The 22,106-nt window shown below is 64.2% G+C and overlaps 2 protein-coding genes across 5 annotated transcripts in view; both read right to left on the bottom strand.

Annotated features, from left to right (window-relative positions):
- The window catches only part of NSD1 (nuclear receptor binding SET domain protein 1), a 59,250-nt gene extending 56,129 nt beyond the window's left edge, over positions 1-3,121 (bottom strand). For 2 of the 3 annotated variants that reach the window (XM_051630791.1, XM_051630793.1), the window contains exons 1-2: positions 2,993-3,121; positions 2,065-2,774 (exon numbers count right to left, since the gene is read on the bottom strand). In XM_051630791.1, coding sequence (XP_051486751.1) covers positions 2,065-2,754 — 690 coding nt within the window. In that variant the 5' untranslated portion in view covers positions 2,755-2,774; positions 2,993-3,121. The remainder of the gene's footprint in view (positions 1-2,064; positions 2,775-2,992) is intronic. The other variant, XM_051630792.1, reaches the window with a different exon arrangement.
- Positions 3,122-11,550: 8,429 nt separating this feature from the next.
- Positions 11,551-17,967, bottom strand: FGFR4 (fibroblast growth factor receptor 4). Of its 2 annotated transcripts, XM_051631344.1 has the most exons (18): positions 17,942-17,967; positions 17,371-17,477; positions 16,214-16,483; positions 15,986-16,075; positions 15,646-15,812; positions 15,434-15,557; positions 14,947-15,137; positions 14,690-14,828; positions 14,412-14,605; positions 14,052-14,197; positions 13,696-13,817; positions 13,502-13,612; positions 13,172-13,362; positions 12,928-13,050; positions 12,775-12,845; positions 12,383-12,520; positions 12,203-12,308; positions 11,551-12,116 (listed from the first exon to the last, which is right to left on the bottom strand). In XM_051631344.1, exons 2-18 carry the CDS (start codon positions 17,441-17,443, stop codon positions 11,970-11,972), a joined length of 2,403 nt encoding a protein of 800 aa, XP_051487304.1. In that variant the 5' UTR covers positions 17,444-17,477; positions 17,942-17,967; the 3' UTR covers positions 11,551-11,969. The 2 variants fall into 2 exon arrangements, with proteins under 2 accessions (XP_051487304.1, XP_051487305.1); XM_051631345.1 differs by lacking the exon at positions 16,214-16,483.
- Between the last annotated feature and the right edge of the window lie 4,139 nt (positions 17,968-22,106).

Here is a 22,106-nt window from a genome sequence, read left to right as displayed (position 1 = left end):
TTGAAAGAGGCCAATAGAGGAATCTATGCACACTTTCCTCTTGACAAAACAGAGAGCAGGAAGTTTAAGCAGCAGTGGGGATCTCAAAGTTGTGAACTTCAAGAATAAAAGCTCTGAGAAAGTCCTGCTCCACCATCACACTAGATAAAAGGTACTATCTGAAAGGGTAGCCCAGCTATGACAACCCACTCTAACTCCCAGGAGTCCGTGGTTGTTGTTTTGAGATTTTTAGTAGGCTCTCAAAAAACTTAATTCCAGTTACCCAAATACAAATGAGACAGCAATAAAATGCCTACATGAACACAGGATCTAAAGAGCAAGCCTGATTATTTCTAGCTACTGCATCATGTTCAACAATTAAAGCATTTGAATTGCCTCATTGGTAACGTGGCACAGACAGAAATCTCTCTTTACATGCCACAAAAAGCAGGGCTAAAATGAGGGACCACTCAGTAAACACACACCTACTTACTAAAGGAATAATGCAAAACTCAAAGAGAGAAGAATCCCAGGCTATCTAAAACCCACTGTTCTTCTTAGCATCTTTTTTCTGAACACAGCTGTGCTTTTAAGCCACCAGAACAATTCAGCGAGGTTAATATGTCATGCTGTGGCAGACAGGAAGGCAGTTTTTACTGAAAAGTCAACCCCTCATTGCATATTCAAATAACAGACTCGATTGCTAAGACAGTTTTGTCACCATAGAAGCTGCAGTTCTGCGGAGCATGTCTTAAAGCCACTGATAGCAGAGGCAAGTGTTGTGAAAGTACCTCTGCTAGCTTCTGTTTACAAAGTGAGACCCTCCCACAACCACATCACTGAGCACATGTCTGCTGAGAGATCCCTGCTTTGCTCTACAAAACAAAGTATATGTACAAACCTCAGACGGACGGACAGCAGCCTCACCGACAGCAGCCTCTTGCCCCCAAAGACTAAAGACTGAGTCCCCACAAGGAAACAGATTCTTCCCAAGGAACACTCAGGAGGATCCACGACCCAGAACCAGAGGTGGGCATCACAGCGTAATTGTGCCTTTCATGGGCACTCTATGACAAGTGCTGCCCCATCTCCCAGAGCTCACAGCTGGGACACTGCATGTGCCCCAATAAACAGGAGAAAGTGAGGATTTCCCCCCAAATGCACACCAGCAGCATTTGTCCGACATCAGTGGCTCGACTGAAATTAAAGAGAGCAGGATGGTTTCAGTTGTCAGTGCTGTCACAAGTTAATTCTCACACCCTGCATCAAGTAATACTTAAACCTCAGAGTATCCTCCAGTAAGAAAATCTAAGTTTGCAAATATGTATTTAAGAAATACATAAAACAACTGCAGTAAATACACCTCTGCAAATAAAAAGTCACGCTAAAAAAACATTCAAAAATTATAGCTGCGTTTAAGAACACATTTAAAAGTTGGGTACGTGTAACTCCTTCTGAAATTATTGAAAGTTAAATCAGTTTTGCTTCTTAAGTAGATCAGAAATATTTGTGAGTGTGGAGTAAAATCGGGGGGGGGAAGACAAGGCTTCCTGCCCTGTGATGTGTGTCAGGCCATGACACAGCCCCTCCCGGGCCACTGCCAAACTCTCACAGCTTGGGTACCTCAAGCCAGGCCAGACAAAGAGCCGTCTGACAGCCTCAGCGCCGGAGCCAGCAGAAGGGAAAGCTCTCCTCCTGCTCGTATGCTCTCCACTGAGCTCAAAAACCACCTTATAACGGGCAAAAAACTCCACTGAACTTTGCAGCGATCACTGGTTTCAGCCAGAGGGATGGTGCCTTCTGCTCCCGGTGGGAGAAGGAGCGGGGGGAGCGCGGCTGGCCGGCCGGGGCACAGGTGCGCGGCAGAGCCCGCTGACAGCCCGGCCATCCTGGCTCGGCAGCTCCGGGCAGCTCCCGGGGCCTGCCCCCGCGCTCCGGCAGGGTCCCCTCGGCAAGATGGCTGCCCGCCCTCGAGGGTGCCGGCTACGAGGGCGCCCGGCCCGGCCCCGCCGGCCTCCACCGCAAAATGGCAGCGGCCGCGGCCCCCCGCCCGGCGCCCCCCCGCCCGCGCCCCGCGGTGCTTACGAGCTGCAGGGCCGCCGCCGCGGAGATGGCGGAAGGCTCCGGCTTCTCCCCGGGACAGCCGTCCGGCCCCGGTTCGGCCGGCTGCAGGCGCGGTGGGCTGGCAGGGCCCTGCTGCGGCCCGGGGCGGCCACGGCTCCGCGAGCCGGGCTCGGCCACCTCCTCCTCCCCATCCCCTGCTGCCTCGTCGTCGTCCTCGTCGTCGTCGTCCTCCTCGTCGTCGTCGTCGTCCTCGTCATCGTCGTCCTCCTCGTCGTCCTCCTCCGCCGTCTCGGCGCCCTCCTCCTCCTCCTCCTCTTCTTCCACCTCCTCGCCGTCCCGCAGGAGCAGCGGGAAGCCCAGGGCCCCGTGGGCCGCCTCGGCCGCCGGGCCGGCTCCGTCGGCCGCCGGGTCCTGCGGCGCGGGGAGGCGGGAGGCCGGCGAGCCGGGGTCGGGCAGGGCCTCAGCGCCGTCGGCGGCGCCGCCGAGGTACTCGGCGTTGATCATGGAGGCCAGGTCCTGCAGCCGGCGCAGCGGGATGTAGCAGGACGAGGGGTCCTGGCCGTAGCCAGGCTTGGCGGCGGCCAGCTGCATGGCGGGCGGCTCGGGGCCGCGGCCCTCGCCGAAGGGGCCGCCCTTGGCCTCGGCGGTCGCCAGCGAGGTGCCAAAGGGGACGAGGCAGCTGCGGCGGCTCACTTCGCAGGCCTGCTCCATGCCGGGCCGCGGGCATCCACCTGCGGGCACAGCACAATAGGGTCAGCCCGGCCGCCGCCGCAAAATGGCAGCCGCGCCCGGGGGCCCGCTCCGCTCTGCCGGCCCCGCGCAGGCCGACGCCGCCGTCGCCGCCGCGCTAGGCCCAGTCCGCGGCCCGCCGGCCGGCACGGCCCCTGCCTGGCCTCGGGCCGCCGCCGCCTTTCCGGGCACCGCCGCGGCCCTGCGGGGCGCCGCTCACCTGCGGCCGCCGCGGCCGGCTCACCGGCTGCCCCCGGTGCGGGGCGAGAGGGAGACGCGCCGACCCGGCCCGGCCAGGCCCCGCCAGCGCTGCTCCGCCGCCTCCCTCCTCCCTCCCCCGCATGCGCGCGCCCGCTGCCGCCGCCATCCCGTCAGCGCGCGCCCCGCGCCTGCGCGCGCGCCCCCTGCGACCGCTCTTGGGGTTCGGCGGCGGCCAATCAGCGCGCGCCCGCGCGGGTTACCCCCCCATCACCTCGCAGCGGGCGCCCCCCCCAACCCCCCCCCACGCCTTGCCCGCCCGGGGAGGTGGGGGATGGGACGGGGGGGGGCTCAGTGCTGCCCCCCCCCGGCGCGCCCCGCCGCTGCCCCGCTCCCTGGCCCGGCCCGACCCGACCCGACCCGCCGGGCCCCGCGCACATGGCGGCCCGGCCCGCCCGGCCCCGCACCCTCGGGCCCGTCACCCCCGTCTCCATCTTAGGCGGCGGCGGGGGGCACCAGGCGGGACGAGCGGAGACGGGACGGGCCGGCTCGGCCCGCGCCTCACTTGCGGGTCCCGGCGCTCTGGCCGGTAGCCGCCCCCACCCCGTCTCCCCTTCGCCTCGTCTGCCGCGGGGCCGGCGGGCAGGCCGCAGGCCTGCGAGCGGCGGCGGAGCGGGCGCCAACAAAATGGAGTCGTCTGGGCCCTGCGCCCCAGTGGGGCACCCGGCGGGCCGCGGCTTTTGCCCGTCGGCGTGGGTTACCCGCCCCGCCTCGCCTCGGCCCCGGCACAGTTCCCAGTCCCGGTCCCAGCGGGCAGCTCAGCGGGGCGGGGGTCGCGGGCCGCCGCCCGCCCCCGCCGGGCTCGGGTTACCCCCTGCCATTGTCCGCCGCGCCCCGCGGGCCCGGCCGCGCTCCCCCGCCGCCCTCCCGCGCACCGGCGGGCCGGGCCGTCGCCATCCGCGGGCCTGCCGTGCCGAGCCGTGCCTCGCCTCGCCAAAGCTTCGCCAGCCGGGGAGCGGCGCCCGGGTGCCCGCGGCCTGGCTGTCCTCGCCGGGTTCCGCCGCTCCCGGACAGCGAGTGCCGCGCTCCCCCCCGCCCTCCCGCCGCCGAGCGGCGCGCGGCCGGCCCCGCGCCCCCCGCTCCGCCGGGCCGGGCCGCCATCGGCGCCCCGCCACCCTCCTCGGCTGTTGGGCGGGCGGGCAGCGGCGGCGGCTCCGTCGCTACCTCCAGATGGGGGCCGGGGTCTCCGCCGCCAGCCGCGCGGGTCCAGGCGCCGCGCCACGCCGCCGCCGCACCGGCACGGCTGGGCAGGCAATGGGGCGGGGGGCAGCGGCTGGGGCAGCGCGGGGCTGTGGCACCGGGGCGGTGCTGCCCGGGCTGCGCGGGGGGCAGGGCTCGGACGCCCCCCGGGGTGCCGGGCGGGGAGCTGGGTGCCGCCGCGGGGCTCGGCCGGCTCAGCGAGGCGCTGCCGGGCCGAACCCGCTGCCCCCCCGCCCGCCGCTGCCCCTTTGTTTCTTACCCCCGCTCCGGCCGGGCCGTGCAGGAGCCCGCAGCTCACCGCGCCGGGCACTGCCCCGGGGCAGCCCCTCTGCACACTCAGGCAGGCAGCACTCGCTGCCCGGCCCTCGCCCGCTGCTCAGCCCTCGTCGCCCCACCGGGGCACAGCCTTGCTCGGCCAAAAACGGCCTCCGGGAGCTGCTGCGGGCTGGCACCTCAGCGGGGCAGCGGGAACTGGCCTGCTCTCTGCACCAGCCATGCACACCTTGGCAGCTCCTCCAGGGGTGTGTGGCTTCCCCCACTGCCCCATTGGCCCTGCACGGGTGCTCTTTCCTGCCCTGTCTGCAGCTGGCAATGGGGCAACCATTTCTCCTCAGGATCCACCACAGCGGGCCCAGGATGAAGTCCCTGACCCATTGTCCCCACACTGTTGAGCTGCCACACCACCATGCTCAGTCTCGAACCACTCCAGCACACCTGCAGAGGGTGGGATGAGTTGGCAGGAAGCACCACAGTCAGAGGTTTCGCTTGTGACTTGTTCGTAGCTCCGAGGTCTCAGCCTGGGGCTCAGCCGGTGGCACCCAACCTGCCACAGGCCATCTTGCCTGGTGCCCACGTGCTGTAGTGACACATGGGACCTGGGACCGCACTGTGCCTGGTGCTGGACAGACGCAGCACCAAGACCTCACATCCATGCAGTGCTCCCCACCTGCGCTGAGATGGGCAACACCTGGCATAGCTGAGGCCCCCCCTATTTCCCCAAAAAAGGGGAAATACCTTTGGCACAGCCCATCTCCCCAGCGGCAACGCTGGCTCCAGCAGCCGCACCCCAGCACACCTGGGCAGGGGCCCAGCAGCCAACTTTCCTCCTTTTTCTTTGGAGCAACCTGCCACGCACGTTTCCACCACATTCCCAGAATAAAGCTAATGGTTTATTTATATCCCCCCAGGGCCAGCAGGGCACTGCACAGGGCAGGAGTGTCTTGTGTCTCCCCATAGCCTGGCACCCAAGACCCAGAGAGCCAGGGCCAGTCTGGGGAGAGGTTTAACACTGTCTCTAACTGGGGGAGCCACATCCCAACCCCCAGTCTTCACCAGCTCCCTTTGTTCTCCTGATTTGCCCCTCTTATGCAGGCCAAATGGGGAGAGCCAGGGCCACCAGCAGAGCATGTCCCAGCTTGGGGACCTGCCCCATGCCTGGCCCTGTCCCCCATGGTGCCACCTGCCAAGGGCTGGTTCCTCCACTCGTGGTCACATGGCACAGCCCAGCGCCACGGGACACTAGCGGGCAGCAGTGTCCAGGTGGCTCAGGGCACCCCCAGCCTTGTCTCCATCTCACTGCCCTCCCTGGCATATCTATGCTGGTGGTGCTGGGCTACCAGAGAACTCCTCCTGGGCAATCCCAGTAGCAGTCCCCACGTTGTGTGGTTACTGGTGTAAGGAGGAGTGTGCTGGGGCGGTGGGATGTGCTCTGATGCACTCCCCATCTGCTGTGTCACCGCTCCCTGTGCCACGGCCAGCACCCACAGAAGGGCCCTTTGCCAGCCCCTCTCTTCCGGCAAAGGAGCCGGCAAATGGCACCGCAGCCACCGCGCTCCCACCAGGACGTGCAGCGTAGCAGGCAGCATTGCCCGGTCCTGCCGCCACTGCACGGGGCTTTGTGGGCTCCGGCAGGGTGGGCGGGTGGCCAGTGGCCTTGCGGGGGGGGCTCCCTACTGCTACGGTTTGCCTGCGAGCCCCCCGCCCCGCGGACAGGCTCATCCGCTGGGCTTCCCAGAGCATGCTGGGGCTCCTGGAGCCCGTCAGGCCGTGGAGCTGAGCGGCACTGCGGGCTCCCTCTGGAGGCCCCAGGCCCCATGCAGAACCTGGCGAGGCCCCCCCGCCATGGGGACCGCTCCCCAGCTTCCCCCTGTTCCCCAGCGGGTGTTCGGCACACAATGAACGGCCGCGGCTCCCGCCATGGCTGCTCGCCATCTCTGCACCGATACGGAAGGGAGAATGGCCCTGAGCCAGGGGCTCCTGCTCATTCTCCTTGGAGGAGATGGAGGGCTCATAGCCGGCATGCAGCCCCAGACCACAGCGTGGAGGGAGCTGGGCTCACACGAGTCCCGTGGGAGCCGTGGGCAGGCTGCCAGCAGCCCCTGGTCGTGGCTGTCCAACTCCGGACACACACTTGCGCACTGCGGGGGTGTGGAAGAACGGGAGGGGGGAGGCGGAAGGGGGCCTGGGCGCAGCGGGGCCCCGGGGAGCAGCCCCGGGGCTCTGCACAAAAGGACAGGGATGGGTGGGTGGGTGCCGTGGGGCTGGCGCACGGCCGGGAGTGTGGGCGAAAGGGTTAAGGAGCTGCGCGGGCAGGGGGAGGGCTAGCCTGGCCGGGGGAGAGGAAGGAAGCAGAGGAGGAGAACATCCTGCCCGGAGGGGTTGCCGGGGGGCCCTTTCCCCCGGGAAGCGGCTTGCGGGGCTTTTCACCGCAGAGGATGGAGCGGTGGAGAGCCGGAACGACCGGCGGGGCTCAGACCGGTCTGTGCTGGCAGCTCCGCGCTGGCAGGCAGGGCTGCCCACGTTTGCCTGCAGAAGCAGCCCTGGAGTTTTCATCGCTGGGCTGGTGTGCCTGGTGCGGGGATCTGCTCCCCACGCTGGGATGACCCTCGCCTCCCAGGTACTCCGCAGCACACCTGCCCTGCCACTCCCATGGCCCCCCCCAAAACCGGGGGTTGGCGGGGAGGGCAGGCCCAAGGACAGGCAGGGTAGGAGCAGCCCGGGACACACAAGAGCAGTGGGTGGGGTGCAGGACCCCTGCCACAAGCTGGTGGGGACAGGAGCCATCTCTGATGAGCTCCTCTGCACGGAAGACCTGACACTGTGCCGGGGCTGACTAGAGACCCAACACCCCAGCAGCCATGTTCAGCACAGGGACAGTCCCTGAGGGCCTAGGGGTGCCTGACTGGGTGCTGCAGCCTCTCTTGGTGTGCCTGCTCTCCCAGGACTCATGCAGACACGCTGTCCCCCATCCCTATCTGGCGGGCTGTACAAGGACTCAGCCCTTGGCAAAGAGGCTGAGCCCTCACTGGGCTTTGCTCCAACCATCCAAAGCAGAGCCAGGTTTGCCAGGGTCCCGTGCCAATGTGCCATCCCTGTGCTGGTTCCCGTCTCCTGGAGCAGGTACAAGTGGGATCCACACTCGGACACGGTGCCGCTCTGAAAACCGAATCCCCATGCCCTGCTCCGCCCTCAGCCCCATCCATTTGTGAGGGTGGTGGCTTGGAGAGCGGAGCCAGGATTGGTCCCGGTGCCACAGACCACTTTTTGCAGGAGAGCTTGTCGCTCCCCCAAAACAGTCCCAGGGCCAGCCTGCCGCGAGCACCACTGTCACCGGCCCAAAAGGGATGGATGCGCAGCGGCGGGCGAGCGGGGGGGCTGCCCGTCCTGTCCCATTTCTGCACACCCTGTGCAGGGCTGCTCCGGCTGGCCAGGAGATGGGGCTCATAGCCCGGATTCCGCCGCCACCGCCGGCCGTGGCCGGGCGAGCACAGACGGATGAGGGCTAGCGAGGGGGCCGCAGCGGGACAGGCCCCCTGCCCTCGCCGGGCCCCCGGGCTTGACCTTGAGTATGGGGCCCGCAGCCAGCGCTGGGGCTGGGAGAGAGCTAAGGTGGGCAGGGAGGTGCAGGAAGGGGCGTGCACGGGTGTGCGTGGCTGTGCGTGTTTTGAGCGAGGATGTAGGGGGGTTGCATGTGCGTGGGGATGTGTGTGAGTGTGGAAAGGGTGTATGGGTGTGTGTGTGCATGACTGGGGGGTGGATGCATGCCAAGGGTGGGGGAGTGTGTTTCTGTGCACGGGAGGGTGTGTGTGCAGGGGCTCGTGCATGGATGGGGTTGCAGCCATGCTGTGTGTGCAGGGGGAGTTTGAGTGTGTGTACATTCCTGTGAGTGTGCAGTGTCCTGGGATGCAGGAATTGCCAGTGTTCGGATCCTCCCGTGGTAGAGGGTGGGCCCCTGCGTCAGCCTGTGCCCGGGAAGAAGCACAGGGTGTCCCCACGTGCACATGGACCCTTTTCCCTGCCGACTGGCCCTTCCCTTCGCTGCCTGGGCACTAGTGGTGCACATGAGGACATGGGACAAAGACATGGCGTGTAGGGCATAGTAGGCATAGGACATGGGATATGGCAGGCAGGAGCAGGCAGAGGGGGCACTGCCAGGTGGGGGAGGCAGGCACCTCCAGCCTTTCGGACCTCCAGCCTCATCCCTTCCTGCCCCGAGGCAGAGGCTTTCTGCATTTCACAAAAGCCACATTCTCCCCAGAGATAAAAATCAGTCGCCTTTGTCCTGAGGAGAAACGACAACAGCAGCTTCTGGCCCCACAACGGAGGAGTCGTTAAGCAAAGGTGTTTGCGGGACAGCAGTTGGGAGCCACATCCCGGAGCTGAAACGAGGAACCAGCTGGTGTCCTAGCCCCTAGGGTGCTGTGTCTTCGCATCCCCCCAGGACCAGACTCATATCCATCAGCACTCAGCATCCCCCAAGGACTATAACATCTCCCCAAGGACCACAGCATCTGCCCTAGGACTCAGCACCCCCCACCACCACACCAGAGCTATCTCTCCTACAGCTCAGCATCCACCCAGGATTTGGCATTCCCCCAGGATCACAGCATTCCCCTAAGACCGCAGCATCTCCCTGAGGATCACAGCATTCCCTCAGGACTCAGCACCCCCTCAGGCACATAGCAATCCCTCCCCCCCGGACCAGCAGTGCAGGGAGGTAGCTGGGAAGCTTCTCGGCCCCACTGAGACTCCATATCCCACGGAGATCCACAGACACATCCTAGAAACGTGCAGGGGGGGAATGTGCAGACCTTGAGCAAGCAGCTTCTAGCCGGCAGTGGGTACCTGGTCCTGGAGCCAGGGCAGGCAAGGTGCCCCCAGGCATGACTGGGCTGTGGAGTGATGCCAGTATCCAAGGGGGGCAGGCGGGGGGGATGGGGGTGTGTGGTGTGTGGGAACACTGCCTCAGGAAACCAGCAGGATTTACTGGGCTACACGCTAAATCCCCCTCACAAAAGGGGCCTGTTCGTGGGGACAGGATGCCGGTGGCTCAGCCCCACTTGTTTGGCCAGCAGAGCCTGGTGGATTAAGGACAATTGGTTCAGCCCTGACTGAAAATACCAGGAATGTTAAACAATAAAAAATGCCTCCAGTTGTTGTGGGGCTGCAGGACGCCCTGGGATGCCTCTCTGCCAAGCCCTGGCCCTGGCTGCCCTGTACCAGGCTCAAGCACAGCCCAGTAGCACCCACTGCTGTGGCTCTGGGGAATGCCTGCGGATGGGGTGAGGACCAGCCCCCTGTGCTGGGGCAGACAGGTGGGTCCAGTGCTGGGCACTGTTAGGACCCTGAAAATATCACTGGGCTGAGCTGGTGTGTGTTGGGTTGTGGGGACAAGGCACTGCCTGCACCCCTGGGGCACTCAGTGAACAAGGGAGGGCATCAAAAAAGGCTGTGGCAAGGGGGTGGCAGGTCCCTGCTCACCCTGTCCCCTTGTGTCCCCCCACTTGGCTTTAAGGATTAACAAAACTGTTGTCCTGAAAGCGGGATTTGTTACCCGGTGTGCAAGAAGCCAATTAATCTTCCAACAAAACCACCTCCACCTCACCCTTTGATACTGACCATGGCCCTGTTTTCCAGGGAAAGGGCAGCACACAAGCAAGAGTCATGCAAACCACACCAGGCAAAGGGCACTGACTGCCCTCCATCTTGCCCCCCAGCAGGGAGATTCCAACCTGGAGTGAGGTGGGAGCAACCTGGGCACAGTCCCCAGGAGCTCAGCCCCCTTCCTGTGCACCCCTGGTGTTTACCACTGGTCGGGGCTGGGACAGGGCAGCGCCCTGTGGCCAGCTTCGGCTGTTTGCCCTCTGGCATGTGAATGCCCCATTCAGGGCTGTGCTAAATGCATTGGTTCTGGCACATTATCGGACAGCTGGGATCCTTCCCGGACAGGCAGGCTGCCGGGACCGGCAGGTTTCACACCTGCTGGGGGCTGTCTGCCTCCGTTTGCTGTGCTGGAGTGGGGGGCTCATCCCAGCAGAGAGGGGAGCTGGGCTGGGGATGGAGGCTACAAGCATGCCCTATGGGGCTGGGCTCCCCCCAGCACGCCTGCCAGAGGCTGTGATGAGGAGGGGTCCCCAGGATGGCTCTGCAAGCTGCCAGGCTCCCCATGACTGAGCTGAGCCCCACACAAGGGCAGCTGCAAGCTAGATCCCTTGGGAGCTTGGACCTCAGCACCATTAAAGCAGCAGGCAGGACTGAGGGATCCCCTTCCAGCTGCCCCTGGCTCAGGTCCTGCCCACAGTGCCTGCCAGCCCCCCTCCTTTCAGGCCAGTTTGGGGCAGGCCATGCCAGAGAGCTGGCTTCCAGGCTGGGGGGCTGCAAATGCAGCTGGGAGCTGGAGGAGGAAACAAGATCCCGAGGCTAACGGCCAGCAAAGCCTGGCCATAGATGAAACCTTAGACCCAGGGAGTGGGCTGGCAGGAGGGGGCGAGACAGCTGCAGCCCCCCCACCCACGCTCCCAGCACCCTGGGGCAAGGGGGAGGGGGGAAAGCAGGCACTGGAAAGCAGGGCCTGTGGCTGGAACCCCCCAGCTTGTGCTCCCAGGGATAGGGGGGCTGTGGAGAGTGAGCACAGAGCCTGTAACTCACTTTTATCTGGAGTCCCAAGGCCAGCCCAGGCGAGGGGGGTGCAGGGGGTTCCCAGCGCATAGGGCCAGGCCCCAGAGTGCTTTCCCAGCCTGGGAGCCCGCAGCAGTTGGGGGATCGGTTTCAGGGCGATGCTGGTAGCGGAGTTCACGGTGGCTTAGTGCAGCAGCCGCTAATGGGGAACAGATGCAAGGGCGCTTTGTGCTGGAGCAGGCCTGGAGGCGCAGGAGCAGGGACATCGCTTCCTGCACCTGTGGCACTGCCTCCCTGTCCCCAGAGAACACTCGCAGGCCCCTCTGCCGGCTGAGGCGAGAGAGAGAAGGCAGCTCCCAACCCACCTTCCCAGCTTGGCTGGGCCCCTCGTCCCCCAGGAGCGGTCCAGAAACTGGGCTGGGGTGTATTCCAAAAAAATAATTTATCAGGTCGATATTTCACTTACATAAATATTCATCTCTATGGCTATGTACAAAGGCAGCAGGAGCCTGGCAGGCAGCGGGGCTCTTGCTCAGAGACACTTCCACTGAAATGCTGGCCAAAGCCAGGCTCCCTGAGTGACGCCATGAGCATCCTGGGCAGTGCCTGCCCTGGAGATGCTCTGGCTCCCGCTGCCCTGCAACGCCAGGCAGGTCTCAGCCATGACCGAAGGCTTGGTGCCAAAACAGAGCCCAGAGAGAGGAGCACCCTGCCCCAGCGCTGCGGCTCCGGGCCCTGCCCACCCACTGCTCTTTCTGGGCAAAGCAGGGGACCTGCGGGAACCCAGACCCACTCCTCCTGATAGTGGAGGCAGCCTCGGCATCACCCTTCCCTGCCCGCCATTAAGTCCTCACGCTGGGGTAGGAGAAGAGGCAGGGAGCCAGCGGCAGCGGGTCGTGGGTGAAGACAGAGTCGTCGGAAGAGCAGGAGCTGGCGGTATCCTCACAGGAGGGCGAGTACTGCTCAAAGGGCATGGAGAGGTCCAGGTACTGCAGGGAGAGATGGTGCTGTCCATGATGTAGCCACCATTGCCTGCAATGCCCACCCTGCTCTCTGCCGGACCCCCACTGCTCACCTCCTCTGAAACTGCTGCCAGGATCTTGTCCAGACCCTCCACAAGCTGCTTGAAGGTGGGACGCTGCGAGGGCACAGCGTGCCAGCACTCCCGCATCAGCATGTACCTGGGGGGACACGAGGAGATGTTAGGTGGGGTCTTCCTGTGTGCCCCTCCCCACCCCACCTGCCTGGTACTCACAGCTCGTGGGTGCAGTTGGACGGCCGGTCCATGCGATGTCCCTCCTTCAGCAGCTTGAAGAGCTCCTCAACAGGGATGCCGGGGTAGGGGGAGCCTCCCAGCGTGAAGATCTCCCACATCAGGATCCCGAAGGACCACCTGGGGTCATGCACAGCAAACGGGAGGTCAGCCATATCCTAGGACCCTCTCCAGGCAAGTGGGGCCCCAGCTCACCCAATCACATCCTGCAGTGCCATGGGAGCATGTACTCTGCTGCAGCTACATGCCCCATCCTACTTGTGGGGACCCTTCAGTATGTGCATAACCCCACAGCGCTGCCTTGTCCCACACTGATGGCATTCTCATCCCACACCCAAACAGCACCCTCAGCCCTCAGCAGCCCCCACACTCACACATCACTCTGGTGGGTGTAGACCCGGTCAAAGAGGGCCTCTGGTGCCATCCACTTCACTGGCAGGCGGCCCTGCAGGACAAAACCCCCTGCTCAGCCACAGCCAGTGGTCCCCATCCTATCCTCCTGCCCCTCTCCTAGGTCCCCCACTCACGTTGCTGGTTTTCTTGTAGTAGTCAATGTCGTGGACATCCCTGGCCAAGCCAAAGTCAGCAATCTTCATCACGCTCTCTGCTGTGACCAGCACGTTGCGGGCAGCCAGGTCCCGGTGGATGCACTGCCAGGGGGGAGCATCACCCACAGAGTGTGTGAGATGGTGGCTCCAGCTCCATCACCACTGCACCTCCCCCCAGGCTGTGCCAAGCACAGGCAGCCTGCATGGGCTGTGCCATCCCTACCCGCTTAGACTCCAGGTACTCCATGCCACGTGCCACCTGGTAGACACAGGAGATCAGGTCCTTGAAAGAGAGCTGCTCCTCGGGCATCTCCGTGACATCAAAAGCGTAGTCAGGTGTTGGGGGGCGGCGGGCGCGCAGGTACTCGCGCAGGTTTCCCTTTGCAGCAAACTCCACAATCACGTAAAGCGGCCCTGGGAAGGATGTCCACTCTGTTTGGTCCCTGCCCTGTCCTGTCCCACATGTGTCCCACCTGCTACTGTCCCCAGGAGGCACATCCCCTGTTCCCGCTCCATGGCCATGCCCTGCTCGAGCCTGGCACAGCCCCCTCACCATCCTGTGTGCAGACTCCTAGGAGGTTGATGATGTTCTTGTGCTTGTCCATGAGCTTCATCATCTCCATCTCGGATATGAGATCAGCCAGGTCCTTGTCCGTGGCATTATCTGGGGAAGGAAGGCCATGTCACCATGCCAGCCTGGCACTGATGCCACCTCTGTGCCTGGGACACTGGCAGGGGGGCTGTTACCTTTCAACATTTTCACAGCCACGGTGACTGCTCTGTCTGGCCGGTCTCTGTCTATGCCATAAGCCTCTGCCCGCACCACCTGGCCAAAGCAACCTTCTCCCAGGGGCTTGCCCAGCACCAGCCTGGCAGGGATGGGCAAAACTGTGAGTGACCACAGGGGTGGCCCAACTCCCTGCCACTGCATCGCAGGGCCTCAAGGAGCAGAGGCAGCATGGCTGCCCCTCTCTGGTCTGAGTCAAGTCCCAACATCCCAGGGTACAGCAGTGATGGCCAGAGACCTCCCCATCTGCCACCCGAGTGCTGCTGTCCCCAGGGTGGCTGGGGAGAGCAGCTCCCTGCCCTGCCCTGCACCGTACTTGTCTCGGGGGAACTCCCACTTGGCATCAAGCGGCAGGTCCAGCTCCATGACCCCCGCCAGCATCGGGGCACAGCTGGAGGAGAGACGAGTGACACGCATCAGGGATGTGCTGGATTTCCTGGAGGAGCTGGAGTCCAGAGAGAACTGCAGAGAGAGCCCAAGGGACCTCAGCCATCCCACTCTGTGCTTCAGGACCAAAGACAGATCCAAGGATCCTCCAGAGACCCTCACTCAGGGCAATGGGGCAAGAGAGCCACAGGAAGCAGTGGGGAGGGCAGAAGGATAAGGTGTGACAGGCAGAGGTGGCACTTGTGGAGCCAGTTACCAAGGTCCCCCATGCCCCCAGCTTGGCACCCACCTGTCGGATTAGTGGGAATTTGGAGAGCTTGTGGACTGCCATGGGCTCCAGAGGCTGCTTGCTTGACTGAGTCTGCATCCGGCACAGCACCACGATGATGGCGGCCATGGCCACGGCCAACGACCCCGAGGTGTAGATAATGATGTCTGTGTACTTGGCCTCAGGGGCTTCAGCTTCCCGCACCAGCTCCTCCTCTGGAGGAATTGAATGAGTCGGCCTGAGCCTTGTTCCCTGCATGCTGGGGATCCCAGCTCCCACTCTAGCACTCCCAACCTTACCTGGCAGCACAGTGAGCCAGGCAGACTGGTAGGAGAGGCCGATGGAGTTCCCTGCCAGGCAGGTGTACTCGCCAGCATCCTCCATGGAGATGTTGCGCAGGTACAGCACCTCCACCTCAGAGCTGTTGATGTCTGCAGTCTGTCAGAGAGAGCAATGAATGGTCAGCATCCCTCCTCCTCCTTGGGGGGCTTTGTGCATCCCCCATCACCACATGGTAGTGGGCATCTGGGACCCTGACAATTCAATCCCTTGTTACCTTGAGCACTTGCACATAGGGGACCCCATCAGGACCATAGCTGCTGCCGTTCACCTCAATGTGCTTCAGCCACTGAATGTGGGGCTGGGCATCGCTGTAGACCTTGCAGAAAAACTCCACATCACTGCCCACCAGGGCCGTGGTGTTGGCGGGCAGCCCAGCCTGCAAGATGGGCCTGTGTGGGGACCTCTCTGTGCAGAGGAGAGCAGAGTGGTGTCACCAACATGGTGACCCAGAGCAGGGCCTCCATTCTGTCTCCCTCTGCCCACTGTGAACCCATGGAGAACCCTTCCCCAGCACTACAGCAGACCAGGGCGACTCAAGACTGGTCTCCATCCCCATATCCCTTTGGGTGTGAGGGACATGTGGGCTGCGCCAGTGGCAACAACCTAACCAGAGGCTCCTTTGCTCCCTCCTCTGTGACCTCAACCCCTCTACCAGGCACAGAGGGAGCAGAGCGCCAGGACCAGCGCCAAGGAGCCCTCACCCAGTACATCCAGGAGGTAGCTGTAGTGGATGCTGCCAAACCTGTTCTCCACCAGGCAGGTGTAGTTGCCACGGTCGGAGGGCACCACGCTCTCCATCACCAGGCTCCAGTGCTGGTGCCGGAGCTGCAGAGGGGGGAGGCAAGGTGGCAAGGTGTGATGGGGGGGCAAGACCCCAGGAGGGAAGGCTGTGGCGGGGGGGCCTGGCCCTTACCCGGATGCCCCCAATGCGGTGCTCCCCCCGGAACTCGCGCCCGTTCTTGAACCAGCGAATGCTGGGGCTGGGGCTGCCTGAGGCTGGGCAGCGAAACTTCACCGTGTTCCCCGCAGGGACTGCATATAGCTTCTTGTCCATCCGGTGTGGGTGAGTCCAGTAGGGAGCTGGGGAGACACAGGATGTAGAGTGGGAGGAGACAAAGGGGCAGCATGGAAGCTGCTGGAGCTGCTGGCAGAACTCATGGTGTGAGCAGGAGGCAGCAGTGCCCCACGTGAGGCTCTGTCCTGCGCTCCTGGTCCTGCCTCAGTTGCCCTCTCCTGCCCAGGGCAGCACTGACCTCTATGCACGTAGACAGGATCCTCATTTTGGTCTCTGTGGGGACTGTCCGCATCACTGTCTTCATCGTCATCCCCCGAAGCCAGTGAGTCTGCAAGGGAAGATGGGTTGAGAGGTGCATTTCTGCCTGCAGGGCTGGGGTTGAAAGGGACATCCCTGCCTGCAGTGCCAGGCGAGCAGTGGCTGCCTTGCTGCCCCGGGAGGAGCAGAGAGCTGCCAGGGCTCCTACCCACAACAGATATGGTGAAGTTGCGCAGGATCTCCCCAGTCCCCTGTGCCCGGCACACGTAGAGCCCTGAGTCCTCATAGGAAACCCCTGAGATCTCCAGCAGGCTCTGCCAGAGACGGATACGACCCCTTGGGACGAGTGGCCGGGAGTCCTTGTACCAGACCACACTGGCACCGCTCTGGTTGGCATCACAGTACAGCTTCAACACGTTTCCTGGGTCCAGCAGGAGATGTTCCTCTTCTGATTCCAGCAGCGGGCTCTCAAACAGCTCTGGAGAGATGCTGTGAGTGCCTGGCCTTGTGCTCATCTCTTCCTGATGGCAGATCCCCACCACATGCACACCCCAGTGCAGAGAGCACGTGGTGCAGCCCGGGCCAATGCCCAGCTCTGCCGCCCTGCAGGCAGGCAAGGAACGGACTCTGCCCTGGGGCAAAGTGACACGGTTTCTCTACTGCTGTGTCCCAGTCCAAGGCCATACACGCCACCATCCTTCTGCAGGGCTACTCCCAGCGGTGCAGGGAGCCTGAGCCTGTCGTACTGCACCAAACAAGGCACCAAATCTTACTCGCAACCCACCACCAACCTCCATATGCCCATGGCCCTGGCAGACCCTGGTGATGCCTGTCTGGGCAGTGATGTCAATGGCTAGCAGCAGGCATGTGCACGTGGAGGGCAGAAAGAACTCAACTACCAGCTCAGCAATACCCACCACAGCCTGACCACCTGTGTGTGGGGTGCTAGGGACACACGTGGCCATCACAGGGGGCATGTGCTTCTCCTGAACCCACCACCAAGAGCCACTGACTCCCTGCACCTCTAAGTCGCTTGCACTCGCCACTGAGCCACAACTGCCACAGCTCACAGCATTCAGGCCATCCTGCTCTGCCATGCATGTCCACCGAGTGAGCTGAGACCCGGCAGCACAGGGATGCTGCCACCCTGCTCCTTCCAGCCTCCACACTTCCTTGCCCAGCAGTGAAGATGCTGGCCCCCTGTGCCAAGCCCCAGCCAGACACGTGAGCCCAGCTCCCACCAGCCCAGCCCCGCAGAGCTGTGGGGCTGTGTGCCCAGGGCAAGCATCCATCTCCCCCAGCCCAGGGGCTCGCTGAAAGCAGGACCTCCCCATCCCACTGCCTCCAACCCCTCCTCCGCCGTACCTGGCTCCATCGCCCTGCCCTGGGCAGCAGCCGCCAGCAGCAGCCCCACCAGGACCTGCAAGAGGGGCCGCATCTTCCAGCCCGCTCCGGCGCGGCGGCTCCCAGCCCTGCGGGACAAACAGGGCCGAGGTGAGCGGAACCGGGCAGGCAACTCCTTCCCACGCGCTGCCCAGGCTAGGCAGGGGGGGCTGGCTGGTCCCTGGGGCCCGGGCTTCCGTGGGACAGTGGTGCGAGGTCCCGAGGGCATGCCGAGGGAGGGCAGAGCAGGGGGGCCCTGGGCAGGGTGAAAATCCTTCCAGCCCCCTCCACTCCCTCGACGGCTCGGGAGGCAGGGGGAGGGCGGGGGTGTGCAGGGAACCCGACCCCTCCAGCCAGCCGCAGCTTGGCCAGGGCGCTGGGAGAGCTTAACCGGGCACGGGGGTGCTAAAAGGGTCCTGGGGTGAGGGGGATCCCAGGGAGAGGGTCCCAGGGCGCAGGGGGAGGTGCGCCGGGAGAGGGGTCCCAGTGTAGAGGAGTGTCCCGAGGGATTGGGGGTCGCTCGGAGGGCGAGGATCGCGGTCGGCGGCGTTACCGGCGGTGACGGGGTCCCTCGGCGGAGTCGCCGGGAGGGCCCGAGCGAAGTCCGGCAGCCGGCGGGCTCAGCGCCGCCGCGCTCCGCACCGTGGCCCCATGGGCGGCTGGAGACCGCTCCCGGCTGGGGCTGACTCTAGGCTCGCTGGTCCCGCTCTGCAACCGCGGCGGCGGGCGCGGGCACTTTGTAGGGGCGCGCTCGGGTTACAGCGGCGCCGCCCGCCCCGCCCGGAGCGCTGGAGAGGGGCGGGGGGACCGGCCCCGAGCGCGGCTGCTGCAACCGGCCCCGCTCCGCCCGCCGCCGGCTCCTCTGCAAACCGACACGCCGCCGCGCCGGGGGGTGGGGGGCGGCCCCGACCCCCGCAAGCAGCGAGGGGCGGCCCCTGGGCACCCCCCGGCACCGCAGCATCGCTCCGTGGGTGAGGAAGGCGCGGTGCTCCGGAGCCCCCGGACCTGCTCCCCTCCACCGCCCCCCCGGGCAGACCCCACATGTTGGAACCCCACACCCGGAGCAGCAGATCGGGCTCTGCCCCTTCTTCCCCCCGTAGCACCCAATGGCCAGGAGTGGGGACACCCCCCGACCTGGAGATGCCCCGGGCTGCAGGGCAGTGGTGCCCACCCTGGCGGATGGCCCTGGCCCGGGCTGGGTGCTGCTTGTTGCTGGGTGCCCGGCAGCCTGCTCGCTAATTGTGCTGCAATTAGTTGCAGCGTTATCGCTGCCGGTGCCATAAAGTGGTTGTGACCCTCATTAGAAGCCCATAACGGAGCATCGTAAAACACCACGAGGCCTCAAGCCACGGTTGGAGTGGCCCTAATCCGACCCATAAACACTTTGCCTTCGCTTTCCCTGAGCTGCTGCCTGCACTGCCAGGCAGACCCCACTGTGCCCAGGCCTCACTGCCCACCTGCCTGCTCACACAGGACCCCTGGACACCAGAGGCAGCCTGGTCTCAGGCCCTCTGAGCTGGCAAGGTCCCCAGGCACACCTTCCCCTGAACATCCTGCTGCCAGTAAGAGGGGACAGAAGGGACCCCCAAGCTCATCGTCAGGGTCTGGCTCTAGAACTGCTCTCCCTTGCTGCATCACTGTCTGCTTTGCCATCTTTCTGCTTTCCAGCAAGACCTGCCAGGACCGTGGTGAGCCCTGCATGCAGCCTTGCCTGTGCTTAGCATGGATACTGAGGTCGTATGAGCAGGGTGTGGCGATCACTGTCACCTCCTCACCTTGTAGGGCCATGCTGCCAGTGCCAGGACATGGGTTTGTCCTTGCTGCTCCAGCATGTGAAACCAGCAACTTCCAGCACAAGGTTTCACTGCAAGGGCTGTTTGGTGCTACAATCTCCCATAGCACTGCCCCCCCCTTCTGCTCCCCTCCTGGGGTGCTGGTCCCCCCCTGGGGCACAGGGGCACACAGAGCTGTCCCCAGGGCTGGCAGCCCCCAGCAGCTGTTCATTCCTGCTGGCGCGTGAAGTGGACAAGAACATCAATTTCACGGAGCAGCAGCCGCCCCTGCAGAGCTCGCAGCGTGCCGGAAGCACAGAAAAATGTTGGGTTCAGCTTGATTCGAACCGAAACCAAATGAAAACCAGAGAGAAGGAGTTGTTCCCAGTGCTGGGAGTGCTGGGGGAGAGCTGAGACTCAGGGAAGCCTGTGGGAGCCACAGACTGGGATGGGCACAGAGAGATACTTCCCCCCCATATCCCAGCCAGGTCTCCCACTGCTGGGTATGGTGCTGGGTGGGAGCAGGACAAGGGGACCAGTACTGGCACCTCACCCCCGTGTCAGGCCAAGCATCCCTGCCAGGCCAGGACAATGTTGGGCACAGGCTGGGGCACGGTGGGGCTGTGCTGTGGGCAGCTGGGAGCTGGTCCCCTCCCCACTGTGGGGCAGTGCTGGGCCGGGGGTCGGGCTGCCTGGCTTGATTTATAACAGCAACTGACAGCAAACAAAAAGCCCTTCACAGCAGCACAGCCCCACCGCCTGCCGCCTGCTGCCAGCAGCACCGACATGGCCTCTGCCACGCCAGCAGCTCAACAAGGGGGGATTGTGCCAGCACCAGCGCCCCATACTGTGGGTGCACCCCTACCCCAGCACCCTCCTTTGCTGCCCCTGTCCCCCATAACCCCCTGGGATGTTCCCATCAACTGCAGCACTGCAAGGGACACGTGTCCCCTGGCTACTAAGCTACAGAGGGTGGCAGCTCTGATGCAGTGGGGTGCCCAGGGAGAGAAGGCAACCCTTGGGCCCTGCAGGCCAGCAGCAAGGGGGCCGGCATGGTGCAGATAGGGCAGAGGGACCCGTTCTGTTCCATGCCTGACTGAGGTGAGGTGACTCCCCAGCCAGGTCCTTGGCCTCATGGGCCCCGCGGCAGCGAGCACGCATAAGGGGCTGGGCACTGGGGCCGGCATGCCGGGGCTCCATCCTCCCACCCCTGCCCCTTCCCCCAGGCAGTAAATCATCCCCACTCCCCTCATGAAAGGCCTGTGTATGTGCTGCCGGCACAGGGAGCCTGCCTGGTGCCAACAATATTGCTCTTGGAAGGCAGCCGGGGCTGCGGGAACACAGCCGCCCCTTGTGCCTGGCCCCAGCGCTCGCCGCCGCTCCTGCTGCGGTGGCACCTGCGGCCAGCGTGAGTGCGCGCGGCACGGTGGCTCCTGGGGAGGCTGGAGCCTGGGGGGCTCTTTCCTCCTGGAAGTTTCTCTTGGCCTCCCCTGAACAGCTGTTGTTTGGGGTGCAGGGTCCCAAGCTCCCTGTACCCCATAAGTGCACAGGGTCCAGGCGCTGAGGCCAAGCAAGCTCATGCCGTGTGCCTGGGCAATGTGAATCTCCCTGCACTGAGGGAGCAGGCAAACCCTAAAGCACAGTGGTCCTGGGCTGCCCCGGCATAAGGGATCCCAGTTCCATACAGCCCCACTGGCCTTGTCACATGGCTGCTTCCAGCCCCGGCCATAACCAGCTGCCCTTGTATCAGCAGGGACATGTAGAGGTGGGCAGGGGCTGAGCCAGAGCAGCCTGCCCTGGCCCAGGCAGGATGCTCCACAGGGTCTGGGTCCTGCAGCTGGGCTTGGGGCAGTGCTCCCACCAGGCCCCAGTCTCACCTTCCCATCCTTATCTCCGGCAGGGCGGGACTGATGGAGCAACCCAGCCCAGTTAAGGTTTAACCAGGCAGAACTTTGCAAACATGAACCTGCTGCTCCCTCTGGGGATCCGAGAATGTGGGGCCCAGTGTGGGGGCTGCAGGACAGGGACACCAAGGACATCGGGGCTTTGGCCAAGCCCTCAGCATGGTACAGGAGCACCCACAGATTTGGGAACCGAGGGTGGAGCCAGGACCACAGGCGGCTGGGGCAGCACAGAGTGGGCAGTGCCATGCCTGGTCCCTGCTGCAGCCCTGCCTGTTTCAGCCATGCTAGGTAGCAGCAGGGCTGCAGCCAGCACAGGGAATGGGATGCACAAGGCCAGGACAGGCACTGCTCCCCTTGGGGACACGGCACACACCATGTGCGTGGTGCCTATCCAGGGGCCAAGCTAGCAGGAGATTTCCCTGACAGCCCTGTCCTCCCCTGGGGAATCAGGGGCTCCTCCTTGGAGCAGTGTGGCCACGGAATGGGGATCCTGGGCAGGAACGGGGCCACCCTGATGCTCCCAGCCCCTAATCACAAGCAGGCGCCCTGCCTTGCCTCTACATCTGCACCCGATTTACTCGCTGGGGCCAGCGGGGCCCCAAGGGATGGCAGCGGTTGGGGCCGCGGCCAGGGCTGCACTCTCCCCGGCTCGGGGTGGGGCCCAGGGGCTCAGCCCCATGCGCTGCCGCAGGAGCAGCCAGCTCCCCAGACCCACAGGCTCCACGGAGCTGGCTGCGGCAAGGGCGGGGAACGCCGGTGCTTCCGTGGGGGACGTGGCTGGGGGTGGCTCCGTGCCCTGCACCGCGCCTGCCAGCCCGGAAGGCGCAGGGGCTCGGCAAAGGCAGCCGGCAGGGAGAAGCAGGACTTGGCAGCCCTGCCCGCAGCCGGGCAGGGGCACTGGGCTGGGGTGCAGGCTGGGGACGAGGGCCATGCTCCATCCTTGGCCTCCCCTGGCACCTGGATGGCTCTGGCCCCACAGCCAGACTCCAGCTTCATTCCCATTGTGCCCAGGGGTGCCCATGGGTGCTGGCTGCTTCCCACC

Source organism: Apus apus, chromosome 13 (genome assembly GCF_020740795.1).
Source record: "Apus apus isolate bApuApu2 chromosome 13, bApuApu2.pri.cur, whole genome shotgun sequence".
Lineage (NCBI taxonomy): Eukaryota > Metazoa > Chordata > Aves > Apodiformes > Apodidae > Apus > Apus apus.
Note: the sequence above shows the minus strand (reverse complement) of the source record. Positions and strands in the feature narration are given on the sequence as shown.

Excerpts from the sequence above, each read along its gene's own strand:
- FGFR4 (XM_051631344.1), bottom strand. The coding sequence starts at position 17,443 with ATGCGGCCCCTCTTGCAGGTCCTGGTGGGGCTGCTGCTGGCGGCTGCT. Across the intron at positions 15,813-15,985 it reads TCCTGTCTACGTGCATAGAG|CTCCCTACTGGACTCACCCA; the intron begins GTCAGTGCTGCC and ends GTGTCTCCCCAG. Across the intron at positions 14,198-14,411 it reads AATTCCCACTAATCCGACAG|TTCTCTCTGGACTCCAGCTC; the intron begins GTGGGTGCCAAG and ends CTCTCTCTGCAG.